This window comes from Miniopterus schreibersii, assembly GCF_964146895.1.
Source record: "Miniopterus schreibersii genome assembly, chromosome: 2".
NCBI classification, from domain to species: Eukaryota; Metazoa; Chordata; class Mammalia; order Chiroptera; family Miniopteridae; genus Miniopterus; species Miniopterus schreibersii.
The window spans coordinates 167,048,191-167,068,405 of record NC_138102.1 but is presented as its reverse complement, the minus strand read 5'-3'; the positions used below and the strand labels follow the sequence as shown (position 1 = coordinate 167,068,405).

General features: G+C 40.1%; 1 protein-coding gene across 1 annotated transcript; it reads right to left on the bottom strand.

Annotated features, from left to right (window-relative positions):
• Window positions 1–11,837: 11,837 nt before the first annotated feature.
• On the bottom strand, window positions 11,838–19,031 carry AICDA (activation induced cytidine deaminase; the record flags this gene model as incomplete). Its single annotated transcript, XM_081127824.1, is given in 6 exon segments — window positions 11,838–11,891; window positions 12,327–12,442; window positions 12,721–12,991; window positions 14,501–14,648; window positions 18,914–18,957; window positions 18,960–19,031. Coding segments are annotated over 6 exon segments (705 nt in total).
• Between the last annotated feature and the right edge of the window lie 1,184 nt (window positions 19,032–20,215).

Below are 20,215 nucleotides of genomic sequence, written 5' to 3'. Positions count from 1 at the left end.
CTTGGCTCAATTTTAAATTTGGATCTTATCTTCGATAAAAAGTACATGAAGCCCCTACAGGATGTAAATTAGAAGGAAAAAGAAACCAAATTTTATGGACCATGCAGCTTTACAACCCTAAGGGCAGATTTTATTTGATTAACACTCAGAGGCGGTTGTCTGTGCTGTGCAGACTTCATGGTTCAAAGATTAGAACAGCTTGCTATGTATCCAGCTAACCAGCCTTTGTGCCTACCTCCCCAATGATGTGTGACTCCAGACAAATTCTTTCCTAAGCTGTCCCAGATACTGGAAATCACAGCTGCCCCTGGCCTCTTGGCCAAGAGATGGGACAGCTTCTGAGCTGTTACTGGCTCTAGGACTTGTCACTGTCTCTTTTTGATTCTTTAAACCCTTGTTAATAGTTAAATTGTGCCATCTGTTCTTGCCAGGATTCTGAATGTTTTTATGAGATCAATAGGAAATACATTTTTGCTCTTCCTAGATTTTGGAGACATTGGCAATATTTGGTGATTGTCTTTGTGGACCAGCATGTGGATGCATGTATTAGTGAGTTCTTATGGTCTACAGAGCCAGGAATGAAGCAGACACCCCTCAGCTTGGATACCTGTATGGAATGGAACCTACGTACAATTCTTGTGTACCCAACTATGCAGTGCAAGTACCCAGAACCTGTCTTTGGGTCACATGCTCTTCCCAGTGCATCAAGTATTAGATATGGCCAAAGGAGTCAGAGGGAGACCAGTACTTCTTCAGGCATTGAGTTTTTATTTTTATTTTTATTGGGGCTGGATGCTGGTTTGTGATCTAGAAGATTCAGGAAAGGTATAGCTGAATAGGGAGGGGTTGTTGGAGTTGAGAATCTAAAGGGTTAATTAACTCTATTGCTTGATGTAGCTTTAAAAAACAAGAAAAAACAAGGCAGTCTTCCAGTTTGGGCTGGAGGTAGGAAAGATATATCAAGAAGCAAACCATCCCTGGCTGGTGTGGCTCAGTTGGTTGGGCATCATCTCATGCAAAGAAAGGTTGCTGGTTCAATTCCCCGTCAGGGCACATGGCAGGGTTGTGGGCTCAGTCCCCAGTAGGGGGCAGCCAATGGGTATATTGCTCTCACATCTCTCTCTCTCAAAAAATCAATTAAAAAATCTTAAAAAAATAAAATAAAAAGCAAGCCAGTTGATATCTCTAGCTTGAGTTGTTTCTTGTTACGTGAGGCATTCACTTTATGCCAAAGCTTATCAAGTATCTTAGAAAAGCTGCGGGGTGGTCTGCATCTCTTCCCGGGCTTGTGATAGGACACCTGAGCCACTTGGTAAGGTAAAGCAGTGGCTGCTGCCGAGTGGAATACTCTCGGAGGAGTAAATTGTTCCCTGGGGTTTCTGTGAAGGCAAGGTTGGTGGGTCAGCCGTATCCTCGGACAGATAAATGCCAGAAATACTCTCCCAGGTTTTGACTGGTCACCAGGTACAGGACTTGAACAGTGCTTTCTAGAATGATGGTATAAAATGAGAGCTGTATGAGGAATGGTAGATCCAGCTAAGCGGTAGAAGTAAAAATAATCTAAGTCTTAAAATAATAAGAAAAATTACCCTCCATCTTCCTGAATACCCAAGTCCATGAATATGAAAATGTTCATACAATTTCCCAGCTGTATCCCAAATCACATTTCCACAGAGTCACATGTTTCCTATGACTGTCCTCATACCACAAGGTAATATACACTTTTCAACCTTCATTAAAGTTTTATATATTATTTCAAGACTTTTTCCCCTACAAAGAAATAGAAGTTACCCCCTGTATGATGAATAAAGAACAATAAAGTTATACTAAAATACAGATTCTGGCTGTCAGCTTTCTTTACACCAGCCTAAAACTTTATGTACAAATAAAATAAAAAGAGTATTACATACCATAGAAATGCAGTCTTCTAAGGAAATAACACCAGTAGGGGTGGAAAAATTTTCCTTCTTCCCTTCAAGGTTCTATGGCTGGTCTAATAATTAAATTGACATAAGACAGATTAACAGGAGAAAAACAAATTTTGTGACGTATGGGAGCCTTATAAAAATATGTGACTCAAAGAAGTGACCAACACAGGAAACTAAACCTTTAGACAAAGGAACAATATATTTGTGAATAATTAACAAAACAAATGGGGTTTGGGTTTGGGGAGTAAGTTGAAGTAACAAGATTTCTTTATATAGCCTTTTGGGCCCTAAATTCCCTGCCCCTGGTGATAAGGCCTTCTACCCTCCCGCTCCAGGGAGGGTACTTTCACCTGGGAGATTTATCTCCTGCATTCAGGGAGACAAAGGAGGGTCAGAGTATCCTTTTTGTGCTGACTGGTTCTCAAGTATCTTTAATTCAAAATAATCAATATGCCAAAGTGGCATACTTCAGGATGGAATATTCAAGAGATCCTATCAGGGGTTAAAGGAAATACCCAGTGCAGCTTATGACCTGGATGACAGGTGAAGGCACAGCCAGGTTCACCAACTAGATGCACTCATGTGTAGAAGATAAAATCTCAAATGATGGATCAAGGAGATAGCTAGGGACTGTTTGGAGACGTGTAGGCCTGAGGCAGTCCTTCCTTGGGGGGTGTTTTATGTTCTTTTATGAGATGATCAGTCAAGTGCAGCCACAAGAGGAAACAGAGAGACTCAGGAAAAGTTCACTATACTCGCAGGTCCTAGAGACAGGAGGCACAGCGTCCCATACAAGGCCAAGCAGAAGAGTGGTCAGGAGGCAGAAGACAGGAGGGAGCAAAAGGTTTAGGCCAAGAGCCTTTATTGGGGTTTCCAGGGAGAAAGGCAAGGTAGGGTAAACAGTTTAAGATTAGCTAGTTTAAATAATTTCACTAGGCTCTAACCTATAGGGATGGTCCCTAGTTGCCTGGTACCTGGACCTGGGATGATAAAGGAAGAGGAATATTGCTTTCTGGAGGTGTACAGGCCAGATAGAAGAGGGATGGCCCTGGGAAGTTTGTATATCAAGGCCAAGCTGAGTTTCTGCTATCTCTAAGAATTGGCTAGCCCCAAGCGGGTCAGCCTCTCTCCTGCTAGAAAGGGTTTTTAAGGTATCAAAACATAATAATATATAGAAAAAAATTTAAATAGACAATACAAGGGTCCCTAATACACATCAGTTGCCTATATTTACATGTAACATTAAATTTATATATGAATTGAGTTACAATTGACTAATTGGCATGTTTTGTTGACAAACATTTACTTTGATTTTGCAGGAATTTAGCAATGGGGAGTTGGGTATTTTAAAAGTTTTTTGTTGCTTTTGGGTCTCAAATATGTTTTTAGATCCTTGAAAAACTCATAAGCCCTAGGATAGCTCAGATGCTAGGCCATAACCTAGTATATCAAATTGCCAGATGTCCTTAATCTACCTTCACACTTTTCAGGAGTGATGGGTTGTGGTAACCCTTAACTTTAATATATATTTATATATTTATATATTTAAATATATAAATACTTAAATATTTAAATATATAAATATTTGTCTTTATTTATGCCACTCCTTTGATTTCCCTTTTTTTCTCCCCCTTTTTTCCTCTGGGTGTGTCTTCTGAGATTCATTGGTAGATTCTTCTTTCCCTTCCTGCACCTATGTCTGTGCTTCCCAGTTCTCTATCATTCTCATTCAATACACTTTCCTCCTTTGGGACCTCATACATATGCATGGACTTGTTTAATAAAGCTAATGACTACCAAATCTACTCTTTCCAACTCAGGCCTCTATATACAGGGGTTGGCAGAAATAAGTTTACAGTTGTGAGTACATGAAACACAGTTTATTCTTGTATTATTATTTATAAAATATTGTATTAAAAAGATTAAGCTCATGGGTATCCTGCTCTAGAGAGCTTTCTTGAACCTTCAAGCTAATTGAAATGACCTCTTTGATACATATGTCTGCATACTTGTGTCAAATTTTGTGTAATTGTGAGCCGTAGGTCTTTCCCTCCTCCAGGAGCTTTTTAAGGGAAAGACTGTTTCTTACTAACTTTGCAGGACCAGCACCTACCACAGCGTTCAACAAAATAGTAGTTGCTCAAAAAATATGTGATACAGGTACAAATAACTGCTCTCCCTCTGCTTGAGGGAGATATGGGCAGCCTGGCCAATCATAGTCACGAGAAATCGAATTAGATTCCACAGGGTTTTGACACAGAGTTCTGTTCCTACTAAAATCAGCAACTTTTACCAGAAAAGGAAGGGCTGAGTTCAGCTTGAGTAGAGAACTAAGAAGCAAATTTCAGGCATAGACACATAGATTGAAAAGCTAGACGAGGTCATTCAATGAAACTGCAGTTTAGAGGACAGACAGGACAGAAATAAGCCGAAGGAGTCCCAGGGTGATGGTGAGAAACACAAGTTCATGCTTGGGCTTTGAGTGTAGAGTTTAAGTGCTCTTAGTACATGTGTGCAAGTCACACTGGCTATGGCACCAGGGAGAGGAGAGACAGCTACTGGGTCAAGGGACTGAAGCCCCTGGATAGACCTAGGGGGCTCCGATGCAATATACTCCTCTCAAGTACGACTATGACCAAGGGGCAAAGCTCTAGTCGGAAGAGAAATGAGCAGTTTGTTTTTCATTCACTCTCCCTTTGCAACCTTCATATATAGTCCTTCACCTCGTCAAATTAAGCCCTTGGAATTGTTTCATGCCCCTCATTTCTACTAATTCCCTTTGATACCACTTTAGTAGTAATACATATTGAATGGCCCAAAAGATTCGTTGGGCCAATTAAATTGTCCTGTGGGAAATTTGAAAAAATTGCCAATTAGCTGTAAGGATTAAGAATAAAAAATAGAGAGAACAGGAGCATCCATGACGGATTATTGTATGCAAGTTAGGGTATTATGGAACAGAAACTTTGACTGCAGTGGGAGTCAGCTAATAAGAGAAGTGAGCAGAGGGGACCCTTAGGGAGAAAAGGAGACACTAAGAGAGACAGGCCATGTAGTTCTTGAAAAAGAAACAGAAAAAGTAGCCAGTCACTAGAAGCATCTCAGTCACTTAGTAAAACCATTTCACTTTCCAGTTACTGCCTATATATGGCTATAAAATAAATCCACTCTTTATGAGTAAGTTGAGTTGGTTTGTTATCCACAGCTAAAAGAGCTACACTATATCAATTACAGGCTTCACAGTCAGAGGCACTGAAGTTTAAATCCACCTGGGGGTTAAGTTGTAAAGACTGGGTGAGGTCAAGTATGTAAAGCAACCTGGGGGTTAAATTGTAAAGACTGGGTGAGGTCAAGTATGTAAAGCAATCAGGACAAGACTAGCAAACATTCTGCACTCAGAAATGTTAACTCTCCTTGATTCGCACCTTTTCTGTGTCAACTTGGCTAGGCCTCAGTTACTTAATCAAATGGCTAATCTAGGTGTTGCTATGGGGTGTTTTGCAGTTCTGTCTAAAACCCAGCTGACTAAGTATTCTACATAATGTGGGTGGGCCTGATTCAATTAGTTTGAAAGATTTAAGAACTGAACTGAGGCTGTTCTCCAGAGAGAAGTTTCGCCTGAGCACTCCTGCCCTTGAGTTCCAGCCTGCTCTTCCTGACAGCCGCCCTGTAGATTTTGAACTTGCTTTGCTAGCTCCTGCAACCAAGTAAGCAGATTCCTTAAAATATACCTCTTACTGGTTTTTCTTACTCTGGTGGAACCCTGACTGATAGACTTTCTTTCCTGCAGATTGCCCAACCCTCAGAATGTTTCATTGGTAGTAGGAAGAAAGTTTTCTTATATTTTTCCCCCCTTAGGAAGAAAGTTTTTAGGCACTCAAAGACCCATGCCATCCCCTCTGCTAGACTTATTTTTCTGAGATTTTCTTGACTCCTTAAAGCTGTAGAATATTCTATGTTAGTAAGTAAATACTGGGGAATGTAAAATAATGAATTCCTATTGAGTTCTAAGTCTTAAATGATACTTTCATTTCTTTAATTTTAATTAAAAATTTACAAGTTATAGTTTTCTGCAGAAGTATATGAAGTAAAAAAATAAAAGTTCCTTTTTCTTCACCTTCCTCATCCTATCTAATTTTTCTCTCTGGAGATAACAACTGCTAGTAATTTGGATTTTACCTTTTTAGCCCTTTTGATAAGCATGTATGTATATAAATGTTTATGTTTTAAAAGGTCTATCTATAGACACACAAACATACATACCCATTAAAGCATAAATGAGATCAAGCTATGCAAAGTTTTAAAAAAGTTTTATTCTCTTAGCAATATGTTTTGGATATTTTTATATGCCTCTCTGTATATACATATATATAACTTTACATCATTCCTCTTTAAGTTGCTGCATACTCTTACTAAGTATGTTTATCATCCATTCCACTATTAACTTTCAGTGTCTCGCTACTATAGTGTTGAGATAAATACTCTTGTATATGTAATCTTGGGTACATATGTAGAAGATATGTCTTCAGTTTAGATTCCTAATTGCTGGATTAAAGATCATATAAATTTAAAATATTATATTAGTTGACTCTCCTGCCAAAAGTATATGGGATTACTATCTAATGACAGTGGTATCATCAATCTTAAAAATACTCTTACCTAGTTCAGAAAGATCACAACTGAGTCATTTATCACTATCCACAGGAATTTTTGGAAACATATTAACGTATTTCTTTAACTTTTTGTCCAAGGTCCAGGTACATTTCCACCTCCTCTATCAATACTTCCTTTCAATAATTTAGACTTTCTAGAAATCCAAAGCATTATTTTTAACACTTAATTGTCACTAAGTTATACAGCAGCTTCTCAGAGTGCATTGTAATTGCAGTGGTGTTCAACTTCCGGACTTTAGGACTGCTCTATTGTAGTCAAGGCTATGGAAAGAACCCACAATCTAACCGATCAGTGAGGCAATTAGTTGAATCAATAAGAAGTTAGCTGCAACATGGTAGGGGGTGCCCAATTTCACCTAGCTGAGGATACTTGGGAATCTCTTGTTGACAAATCAACATTATAAAAGTGTCCATGGAGCTCTGGCCAGATGGCTCAGTCGATTGGAGCGTTGTCCCAACCCTGTACATCAAAGGTTGTGGGTTTGATTCCCAGTCATTTAAAAAATAAAAGCACCCATGGGTTCATCTTTACCCTAACAGAATAAACCTAGAGCTAGTATTCGGATTCTGTGCTCTGGTCTAGAATTCTGATGGATAAGCAACTACATTATTGTCCTGAATTTCCAGTACATCTTAAATTTTAAATTCTATTATTTTAGGTAGAATAAATACTGCTCTATAAAGTCTAGACTTGTTGGTCACAATGCTGTGCACCTAGTAAATACTAGAAAGAATGAATGAATAACAGATGAGGTATTTATTGCTTATGAAATTTAATTAAAAACAACCATTATCAAAACCACCATAGACTAATTCTCTATAAAATGTAGTAAGAATTGGTGAACACCGTAACTATAGGAGTAGACTAAGCAAGAGATATTGTAGCTCCAACTACAGTATGTCAATGACCTCTAGCCAAAGAGCAGGAAGAACACACCTGTAGCTGAACAAGTTCGCTCTATCCTCACAGTGAGGGAGAACTGATGGGGAACAATGAGCCATGAAGTGTCTCAGAGGCTATTTCTTACCAAGACACATGACTATAAATTCAATGATAGGATTTGGGCTTTGAGTTAGTGATCTGGGGGAGGGTCTAGGAAAATAAGGATTTGCTTTTCTTTTTGGTAATCTACCTTTATTGTTGAAAGTATTACAGATGTCCCCTTTTTTCTCCACTGACCCCTTCCACCCTGGCCCCCAGGAATTTGCTTTAGATTAGATGTTGTGAGGGAGTGGAGGCAATTCTATGATTGGGTATGTCAATAAGTGTAAGAAGTGGTAGTTATTTATTTTAGCCAAGAGAGAGGGGGTATTTGGTATTTTATGGTGGCTGTGACAAATTATGAAGTAGCTTTGCTTTCTCTCATTTTATCATGGTTTCAAAGTAATCTTGTCTGAGGTTGCTATTTTATAAGATTGTGTATGTCCAACAGGAAGACAGTATGGCTTGGTTATGATTGTCAGGCCAGCTTTTGACTATTAGAGGCTGCTTTTTTTTTTTTTTTTTCTTTCTCAGGTGCTAGTAGAGAATATAAAAAGTAAATAAATCCAAGACAATGTCCTGTGCACAACATCTACAAGACTGGGTATGGGGACAAGGAGTGATGTCAGGGGTAACTTCTAGGTTTCTGTCCTGTAAACAGAGGGGATGGCAATGCTATTCATTTAAGATAGGGCCAGGTTTGTGTTGTCTTCCAATTTAATACCAAAAGTGCACATACTCCTCAACTTATGATGGGGCTACATCTCCATAAACCCATTGTAAGCTGAAAATACTATTGTAAGTAAAAAATGCTTTTAATATACCTAACTTATCAATATCATAGCTTAGCTTAGCCTACCTTAAACTTGCTCAGAACACAATATTTTCAAAATGCTGGCAACACAGTACACTGTAGAGTATCGGTTGTTTGCCCTCATGATCGCATGACTGACTGAAAGCTGCTCAGCTTCGTGAGTATCATAATGTACACTGCTGGCCTGGGAAAGATGAAAATTCAGTATTTATTTATTTATTTTATTATTATTATTTTTTTGTTAATCCTCCCCTGAGGATATTTTTTCCATTTATTTTTGAAAGAGCAAAAGGGGGAGGGGGGAGTAGATGTTAGAGGGATCGGGAATCGAACCCTCGACCTTTGGTGTACAAGCCGATACCCTACCACAGAGCCCCACCAGCCAGGGCAAAAATTCAGAGTTTGAAGTATGGTTTCTACTGAATAAGCATCACTTTTGCACCATCATAAGGTCCAGAATCCTAAGTTGAACCGTCATAACATGGAGACCATCTGTATATGAAAAGATAACATTATCATGCCCATTTTACAAAAGGGAAATTAGGGCTTCACAAAGGTTATACCTGGCACACTGGCTCATGGATCCAGAACTCATACAGGATGGCTTGACTCCAAAGTTATATTCACTTTTTAAAAATTGAGATAAAATATACATCTATGTATACAATTCAGTGGTTTTTTTAGTACAGTCACTACTGTTGAATTCCTGACTCTTCATCATCATCCCAAAAAGAAACTCTGTACCCATTAAGCAGTTACTCCATTACCTTCTCCCTCTAGCCCCTGGCAACCGCTAATCTTTCTGTCTCTATGGGGTTACCTATTTTGGACATTTTATATAAATGGAATCATACAATATGTGGCATTATTTTTTCTGGCTTCTTTCCCTTAGCACAATGATTTCAAATTTTATTCATGCTGCAACAGGTGTCAGTGCTTTATTCCTTTCATGACTGAATAGAATGCCACTGGATGGATGCACCACATTGGTTTCTCTATCCGTCAATTGATGGACGTTTGGGTGTCTCCACTTTTTAGCCATATGGACAATGCTGCTGTGAGCATTCATGTACAGGTTTTTGTTTGAACATTTAAAAAATATATATCTTTATTGATTTCAGAGAGAGGAAGGGAGAGGGAGAGAGAGAGAAACATCAATGATGAGAGAGGGTCACTGATCGGCGCCTCCTGCACGCCCCCTACTGGGAATCAAACCTCCATCTCCAGGATCATAAGTTGATGCTCAACCGCTGAGCCACGCCGGCCGGGCTGTTTGAACATATTTTTAATTCTCTTGGACATATACCTAGGAGTGGAATTGCTGGGTCATACAGTATTTCTATGTTTAACTTTTGAGGAACCACCAGATTGTTTTTCATAGTGAAGACACAATTTTACATTTCTACCAGCCAATATATGAAGGTTCCAATTTCTCCACGTTCTCACCGACAACTGTTATTGATCTTTTGTTTACTTATAGCCATCCTAATAGGTTCGAGAGGTACCTCACTGTGGTTTTGATTTGCATTTGCCTAATGACTAAGGATGTTGAGCATCTTTTAATGTGCTTATTGGCCATCTGTAAATCTTCCTTGGAGAAATGTCTATCCAAGTCTTTTGGCCGTTCTTAAATTATTTTGTCTTTTGTTATGTGATGTAAGAGTTGTTTATATATTCTGGATACTAAACTCTTATCAGATATATTACTGGAAAACATTTTTTCCCATCCTGAGCGTTGTCTTTTCACTTCCTTACTACTGTCCTTGGATGCACAAAAGTTTTTGATGAAGTTTGATTTCTATATTTTTTTGTTTTGTTGTTTGTGCTTTTGGGGTTATTTAAGACTGCTATCATTGCAAAGCCCTGAAGACTTCAACCTATATTTCCTTGTAAGGCTTTTGTAGTTTTAGCTCTGACATTTAGATATTTGATAACTTTTGAGTTAATTTTTGTATATGGTATGTGGTAGAGACCCACATTCATTCTTCAATCAGCTAAACATAGATGAGTGGGCTAATTTCTGGACTCTCAAGTCTATTTCATCACACTGACTTTTAAATTTAACTTTATAAGTCATTTTTAGAATTATTTTATTCAGCATTTTGTCTCCTAAACTTCTAAAATGATTTATCATTTATTCAGCTGATTTAAATGAGCCAGAATCAAATTTGCTATGGAAAAAATTTACTAAAAATCAAGAGAACAGTTTGATAGAGGAATATTGTGACATGCTAGACTATATTACAATTATGTGCTTTATTAGAAACATTTCTAAAGGTATAAATTTATGAGACATTAAGGAATCCATTTCAATATATCTGAAAAAAATTTTAATAACAAAAATATTAGACACCATATAGCATAATATAAAATATGAATGGATACATGAAATAAGGATTTTTAATATTTAACTTTCACAAACTTAGGTACAATAAGAAAAATACAACACAATTGTGTATTCAATATTCCCCGCCCTCCCAAATATTATTCTCTTCTGTTACAGTCTTTCATATAGTGAACATTTCTTCGAGAGAAGCATCATGTACATACAAAAGGTAGAAAACCATGACCAGGTTGACATTGATGAGGTTCAAAGACCCATAACAGAAAGTAGATTTTTCTCTTCTCAATGGTCAAGCCACTCCCTTCTGAGCATTCACTAATTATCATGTGTGTAGTTTTGGTTGTGGTTCTTAGACTATGGACTACTTTAAAAGGTTGTGTGTTTCCAGATTTGTTGCTGGAAGCATCAGTTCCTTTTGGGTATCATTTTCACAGTCCTCATATTCATTTTAAGGTCCTTTATTATACAATATCCTGCATATTCTATACCAAGGAAAAAAGTCCTCTTACGTACAAACATAATTAAAACATACAGTGCAGGCCTGGATATTAATGCGTTGAAGAGATGACTTGGAGTTACAGTTGCCCAGAGTTTCTCATCAGGAGGTTCTGTAGCTCGTGGCCTGAGGGGAGTTTGTGCACTTGAAAGTGAACCCCAAAGGAAAAGAGTGGAAAAACCTATCACCGATATCACGGAAAACTCAGAATGAATCAAATACAAAAAGGATACGGATTATGAACACATTCTCTCCTCTTACCATGCTTTTAAGGGTTTATCTTCTGCTTTCTCCCTGCCTAACATATCATAGAAGGACATGGACACTTTAGCTGCTCCCAGACTCTGCAGCTCTGCCATTTCCCAGGAGGGGACGCTGTTGCGTTGAAAACTGCACCGCACGCGGCTTTGCTTTCTTTTGGGCCTGTCCTCCTTCTCTATTTTCAAGACATATATTTTTAAAAGTCATATGCATGAACATTATTTCTCTAAACTCTACAAAAATTAAGAGTTGAAGAAAAACAGAATTCTCGAAGGATCGTTCTTTTACCCACTCTCTTCAGAGATGTTTCATGGTATGTGACATTCTTGGAGGTTGGTATCAAAGTCCCAAAGTACGAAACGCATCTCGCAAGTCATCGACCTCGTACAGGGGCTGTAGAGAGAGAGAGACATAAGCTGAGTGGGTGACTGTAACATTTTGGAAGAAGGTCAGTTGAGAGGGAAGAGGAGAGGAAGGAACTTTACGGGGGGGGGGGGGGGGGGGGGGAGGTGAATCCCGAGGAGAGTCTCAGGGAGCAAAGCCATGTGAGTGAGGAAAGAGAAGGGAAGGAGAAGGAGTCCTAGTGGAGGGCTTGAATTGTCAAACAGCAGAAGGCCAGGCTCCATCGTAGGTGACACGGGAACAACAACAAAAAGAAAGTGAGGCTCTCATCAGAGGAAAAATGAGAGAGTGATAAATGTACGAACACAAATGACGTGTACATACCCACATGTGGAAACGTAAGAAATATAAGAAGAGGAAATGTAAGTAGCTCCAGGAAGACATGACTGTGGGAGAAAGAAAACTGGGAGCGAAGGGGCCCCTTACCAAAAGGATGCGTCGAAGCTGTCTGGACAGGCGAACTGAGTTTTCATGCAGCCCTTCCCAGGCTCTGAAAGTTCTTTCTCGGTTTTCCACAAAAGTATTCCAGCAATAAAAATAATCTTTAAAAGGAAGAGGGGAGGGGCTGGATATAGCTCAGATCCCAAATCAAGGGGAAAGAAAGAAGTCCCTGGCCCCCTTTTAATTCTCATGTCCCCCAAAGCCCTGTTTCCAAGCCATTAATTCTCTCCCTCCAATTCTAGTTAATTTGGGGCTCCAGAGGTGAACTAGAATCCTGGTACAATATCCCCCCCGAACGTCCCCCTGACTCTTCTCAGTCTGAACCGTAATCCCGAATGACAGCTGCAGCCCTGAGCGGAGCAGAAAGGTCCCCTCCTACCTTTGAAGGTCATGATGGCGATTTGGACCCCGGCCCGGTGCAGCCTGCGCAGCCCCTCGGGCTCAGCCTTGCGGTCCTCGCAGAAGTAGAGGCGCGCGGTGAAGATCCTCAGGCTGAGGTTGGGGTTCCCTCTCAGAAAGTCGGCCACGTGCCGGGCACAGTCGTAGCAGGGACTCCAAGAGGTGAACCAGGTGACCCGGTAGCACCGGCCGGGGTCCAGGTCCCAGTCGGAGATGTAGCGCAGGAAGAGCAGTTCCACGTGGCAGCCCGACTGGGAGAGAGCAGAGCGCTGGGCTGAGGGGACTGACCTGGGCTGGGGGCCGCGAGCTTGGCAGGCAGCAGTTCACCTCCCTCCCGCAGTGGTCTTTTTTGGGGCCTTTACCGTTTTGTCCTTGGGTTACTGAAAGGTTAAACAACTGCCCGGAAAGCACGGTGGGGAGCCCAAACCCTTTTGCACCCTCGGTCCTGCAGAGTGGGGAACGGCCGTGGGTGCGCCGTGGCCTGGGGAGGGCCAGGAGACTTGAGGATGGACGGAGCAGCATCCCACTGCCTCAGCAGAGGTTTAATTTGTGTTTGTGAAGTTCTACTTTTGTGCCTTCGAGGGGAGGGAAATGGCTTGTAAGTGCCTAGTGATGTAGTATTGTGGAAATACACAGGGCCGCCAGGAGGAAATTCTGTGGTTGGGAGGGCTGGGGAGGGAAGATGGGGCCGGGAGGCAGCCAGGGGAGCGCGGTGGAAGCAGTGAAGTCACGCGTTTGCTCATTGCACCATCCCCCTGACTGCGGTCGGATCTGCGGTAGGGAGACATAGCATGTGATGACCTTGGTTTCATCCCCCCTTTCTGGGACTTAGACAAAACCCAGTTCTTAAGATTAGAATCTTATCAGTTAAATAGGCTGGGCCGGTGTGAGAGGGAAGTAAAGAGTTGGTGACTACAAAGCCTTCTATAGTTAGAATGGAAAGAGACTGCAACGTAAAACAATCGCAGTGAGATCATTACACAATACCAAGGAGGCAAAGAGAAGTGAACAGTAAAATAAGCGCTAAGCAATGAACCGGATGCTATCATTCCACCCACGGGTTCTTCCCCCGGCGTCCACCAAGACCAGATGTCACCTCATGTTATGAGGGAGGAAGTATTCATTGACAGATGATTATGTAAACCCATTTGGATTTTGGTGAAGTTTCCTGGAAATATAATTCTCTAATCTTCTAGTTGCTGAGAGACTGATTTAATTAATCAACCAATTGAGGCTTCCCTGAGTTTTCTGGGGTGTGCCATGCTGATTGTGAGCTGGAGGGAACAGAAATCATTTGGAAAACAGAGTTGGTCATCATTTATTTTTCCTAAATTTTCCTCCCTTAATTTTCAAAAATTCTAAAGACACAACTTGTTTTTCACATATAAAATTTAGCTTGAATGCACTGATTATTTCCCCCCAAATCAAAAGGCTCTTATCTTTGATTTCTTCCTTCATCTCAAAGGCAATTTGGATGCTGGGGGAAGGGGAGGAAAGCTTGGGGCCAGGTATTCTTGGCATTGAAGCACGGTGTGGCGTTAGTGTGCCTGACATGATGGAGAGGACATTATATGACATCTTTTGGGGCATATCTATCATGGTTGCATGGACGTGTAAAAAAGGAGAAAAAAAAGATTTGAGGAATCTAATGGGGACAAACGCAAAACAGACTGAAAGTAGTAGCATCAGCAGGTAGGTGGCTCTAAAAGTGCCCACAATTTAGCTTTTAATTGCCTGGGAAGCAAAATATTAATTGATACCTTGTTTCGAAGGTAACCGAAGTCCAATGAAAAGGAGGTAGCACTGTCTCGCCGCTTCACCACATAGCACAAGTAGGTCTCATGGCGACCCTTAGCCCAGCGGACGTTTTTAAAATGGTAAAGAAACTTCCTCTGCTTCATCAGGAGGCTGTGGGTGAGAGGAGAGAGGAAAATGCTGGAGTACAGCTGGATCTCCGGTCACTCATGGTTTTCCTCAGCTGTTTTTAAATCTACAATTACTTGGGCCAAACCAGAGAAGATGTTCTTGTTTCATCTGCTGCAAGCCTGAGAGCTACTGAGCTTGGAATCCATTATAAACAGTTTTCATGCTTATATGTAAGACCAGCTGAGAGACAGCAAGAACCCCTAAGCCACAGGAGCTCACAGGACAGTGTCCTCCTACAGCGTCTTGTAGATGCTGATGGAATGACAAACGTGCTCCTCAGTCCCACAATTAAATTTTCCCATAATTGAATTTTCAGGTTTCCCTTGCAATCTCTACCTAAATACCCACCCAATCTGTACTTCAGACTCATTGTGGTCAAACAATGTTCCTAACCTGCCCTTTGTCCTGACTGTCCCGCTTCACCTCTCACATTTCCATCTCCGGCAACTAGGCTAAAACTAGCCATCACCTTTGGTTCTGCTCCCGCTTCTCTCATATTTAATGATCTAAATGTATTGAGTCAAACCTCCAGTTCTTTCTCTTTTTTTTGATATATTTTTAAAAATTGATTTTTAGAGAGAGAGGAAGGGAGAAGGATAGAGAGATACAAACATCAGTGAAAGGGAAACATCATCTACTGACTGTCTCTTGCTCACCCCCTACTGGGGATCCAGCCCGCAACCGGCTCATGTGCCATGGTTCATAGGTGGATGCCCAACCACTGAGCCACACTGGCTGGGCTCCAGATATTTCTTGAATTTGTACCTGCTGTAGTCTCTCTGTTCTCTGTGTCAGTCCAAGCCTCATCTTCTTTTCACTTTATCTGTTGTCCTGGCCTCTTAACTGGTCTCTCTGCCTCTAAGTCCCTCTGAAATAACATTTTCCATCCAGTACCACAGTAATCTCATGGAAACCTAGTTGAAAAACCTCTAAGGATTCTTTTTGGCTTACAGGATAAATTCCAAACTCTTGAATGTGGTATTTAGGCCAGTTTTTACATTGGACATCAACTTACATTTCTAGCCTCTGTTCTTATACTTTTCCCCTTTCCCCACCACTTCAGGCCCCCTGGTGCAGTAGGGCCCCTGGCACTGGTCTCCTTTCACCTTTCTTTCTGGACATCTTGCTGTCACTTCCTCTGACTAAGATCTGCCCTACCTCTTTCCATTGGGCAAAACCTACACATCCTTCAAAGCACAGTTTCAACTGTTCTAGTAAGGCCTTTCTCACCACCACTCTCCCAAAATTACTAGGCAAAAATCGAATAACAACACAAACCCTTCTGCAGTTTCCCATGTTCTTCAGCTTATCCCTATCAAAGCATTCCTCCTTTGTTATCAATTGATTGCTGGATCTGTCTCCCCAATTAGACACTGAGCAATCTCTATCTAGTTAAAAGTATAAGAGCAATACTTGACTGTTGTCAACTGGAATACTATCAAAAAAAGTAGAAAATCATAAAATTTAAAATATTTAAGAATTTTAAAATTTAAGACAGTGTCTTGCATATCATAGCACTACATTGAATTGAATTTGTAGAAATACTCTCTGCTAACTCAAGTTTCTTTGCAGTTGTGAACATAACACAAGCCATACAAGGTGGTTGACCCCAAAGCACTAATAGTGTCACTGGTTTTTGTCCCTTGTCTTTTCCAGAAATGTATTTATCCAGTTTGTGGAAGTGGTGCTGCCACCTAATGGCGTTGGGCAGAAGTGCAAAGAATTTGTAAAAAATAAACAGGGATTTGAATACGGTTTGCTGGCAAGAGAATTGAAACTTTTTTTCAGTTTTTTTTTTTTTTTTTACATTAAAGTATAATTTACATATTTCACACATTTAAAATGTACAATTCTATGAATACTGGCAGATATAAATACCCCAAACTGCTACCACAATCAAGATACAGAACATTGCCAGGGCACCCTTCCCCCAAATTTCCTCATCCACTTTTTCAGCCAGTTCTTCCCCTTTCCTCCAGGCAACCACCAATCTGCATTCTGCAACTATAAATTACTTTCCATTTTCCAGAATTTCATATAAATCATGTTATCTCGTCCTTTGTCTGACTTCTTTCACTTAGCTTAATGACTTTGAGATTTACTCATGATGTTGCATCTCTCAGTAGTTAGTTCCTGTTCACTGCACAGTAGTATTCCATTGCATGGATATAGCACATTTGGTTGATTCATTCACCTGCTGGTGGACCTGTCGATGGTTTCCACTTTGGGGCTAAAGGTTTTGAGAACATTCGTATACCAGTCCTTGTGTGGACATATGTTGAGAATAGTTATTTTAATAATGTGATACATGTGATGGGCCCTGAATTTAAAAGTTAAATACTCAGGGGGGTGGAGAAAGAGGGGGGGGACATCGAATGTGAAAGTAATTTATTATGGTAATCACCATAGCTCTACCATCATTACTATTACTATTTTTACATACTTAGCATATAATAATCCATAGCATATATAAGTTGAATACATAACAAATGCTTAATAAATACTGAAGAGAAAGAAAAATTCTCCTCTTTGCAGCCCAATCAGTTTTTAAATAGATTAAGCATCACCTAGTACCAATACATTCCTTTTACATTTAACCTACGCTCCTGGGCTGTATGGATGGGAAACGCCAGGGTGGGGCAAGAGGAAGGAGGTATGGTAACTGTGTCATGCACTGACGGCAGTCTGGCCACGACCTGTAACCAGGAGGGCACAAAGTGTTCTGAAAGTTATAGAAAAGGACATGACATAGGTGAAGGAATTCAGATGGACTTTTACTTCCCACTCCACAGGAAAATGCAACAGCTTTTCACTGTTTCTGGCAGAGGTTGCCTGTCACAGTGAAGTGACTTGCATGACCAAGACCTGTTAATTAACTTTCTTGATCCATCACTTCCCTTCTATTATAGCTAGGAGCCTGTTTCCAGGGCCCTGTTCTTCTCTTGGTTTCTCTTCTGGGCACAAAAGACTTTGCAGAGGCAGTTTTTTAGGCCTACAGGTTGACAGCTGTTGGAACAGCTGTGCTCCCTGAGGCAGAACACTGGCTGCATCCCCAGCAATGCAAACCAGAGACAAATGGGTTAAAAATAATTGTGACAAAGTCCTCCTCTCCTGCCCTGTGCCATCACTGTGGGCTCTGCAGATATCATTTTCCTTAATCATAATTACATATTTCCTTTTTCCTCTTGTTGAGTTGCATCTTTCCTCCTTTTTAATTTGTCTTTCTCTGAATTTCAACAACTGATTTTACCACAGTTTTGCATTTCACTATACACAAGTACCTCTCCACCGATCCCTTTACCTCTGACTTATACCTCAGATTAGTTTTCAAAATTTCATTTGAAGCTCAGCAGACATTCAACATTTTTGTTCTCAAGAAATTTTTCTGAAGAACACTTACTCTGCCATTAAAAATTTTAATTCTGTTGTGTAAATTCTTTGTAAAAGAGGTAAATTGAGAATAAAGTATATGGATTAGGTATCATTCTCATACATTTGTAGTAATCATAAAAGTAGGAATAGAATAACTTCTGTGATAACTTAACTGACATAAACTGCATGTGAAGACATTGTGAAAAATCTTAGAAAAATACACATTTAAGAATGTTCAGCCAGGTCTAAAGAGATTGAAAGACTAGGTAAATAGTAAAAACACCATTAACTGCCTAATAATTGGACCTATAACATTAAATAATTTGCTTGACTGAATTTTTCTCCTTATAATAGATACAATCATAGTGACTTTCAAACAATTAACTTTGAATATTGGCATTTAAAAAAATAATTTCCTCACTATGTAACTAAATTATTCAGTAGAATCTCCCTAGGAAAGTTTATCTTTAAGTAGTTTTTATAGTTTAATATTTACAAAATTATAGTTACAATTACCACTACTGGTTTTAGTACAGTATTGCCATTTCCTTTTCATGATTCGAGCTTGTACACATCTGCTGTATTGATATAATTACCACAAACTAGTTCTAACTGCAGTACAAGTCTCAGAACAGGTCAATACCTGGTCATAAAAGCTCATTTGAACAGGGAAGAGAGAGAGAATTAGGCAGACAGCATGTAAGATCTGAACAGAAGATGAGACAGATCCAGAGAAATAAATCTGCATGTTGACCAAGGAGATCTTGGAAATCAGATAGTGATAGGAGAGAAAGTGATAGGTATCAGTTTCATTACTCAGATTTGCACTGGTAGAAAAGCTAGTGCAGCCACCCACCAGAAGACTGTCCTTTTACCTGTCCATAGTAGTGGATTCCAGGGTGTCTTTCTTAGCTCCCCAAAAGTCTTAGGCCAAGGAAAGCTTGCCTCAAGCACAGTTGCTTCACAGACTGACAATGCATTGGCCCTATACATTCAAATTTGAACTTACCCTTTTGGGCTCCTCCTCCCCCAGCATCATCACCACCAGGTACCCCAAAGGTCTTTTTCCTGTTTGGGTCCAGTGAAGATGGGCGGAGTTGTCATAGGCAGAGTCACATGGGTAAAATGATTGAGGGCCATTCTGCTTAATACATAGGTTCCTTTTGGTCTGCCTCTCTAAAAATCCAATCCATGCTCCACAGGCAACAAAGATCAGGAGACAGTAGCAGTAGACACTTTGTAAATTGTTATTATGGAAATGAATAAATCTTTAATTTAAAAGCATAATCAACCCAGCTGGGTGTGGCTCAGCAGTTGAGCATCGACCTAGGATCCAGACAATTGGGGTTCGATTCCCAGTCAGGGCACATGCCCGGGTTGCGGGCTCAATCCCCAGTCGGGGGCGTGCAGGAGGCAGCTGATTGGTGACTCTCTCTCATCATTGATGTTCCTATCTCTCTCTCCTCCTTTCCTCTCTCTGAAATCAGTAAAGATATATTTAAAAAATAAATAAATAAATAAAAGCATAATCATAGTAATGTTCATTTAAATAGCATCTTGTGTTCTGTGAGCTGAAAGCATCTATTTCCTCATTTAGTTACAGTGTCTGTGAATCTTAATAGAGACTACCACTAACAGTTCCTGCTTTGTGACTAAGTAAACTCGTTCAGTTATGTTGGACTTAGGACATAGAAATTCTGCCTCCCAAACCACTAACTTTTTTCCTAATTACATTACTTGAATTGCCAGAAGACTAGGTGATTACACCAACGAGTAATTTTTGCATAAGCAATCTTTCCACAAAAGCCACATATTAGTTTGAAGTCAGAAGCAGCAGCATCCCAAACAACAAAAGATTTTTATATCATAAGGCAGATTCGGCATCTAAATGACTATGTTGAACTTGGAAAATAGGTTGGGCTTTTCAAATAAGAGGCTTTAAGTTCTCCCTCAATCAAAGTGGTCTGTTACAGATTTTGCTTTGCCCTCCTACTTCAGTCCATATGTGTTCTATTTATTCATTCAGTAGAAACTTAATACGTACTACATGAGAGAAACGGTGTCAGGTGCTGAGGATACAATTGTAAGCAAAGCAGCAGGTCTCTGCTCTCTGCCTAACTCAAGGCATTAAATATCATCAATACATGGATGATTCCTAAATCTATAGTTCTAGTTTG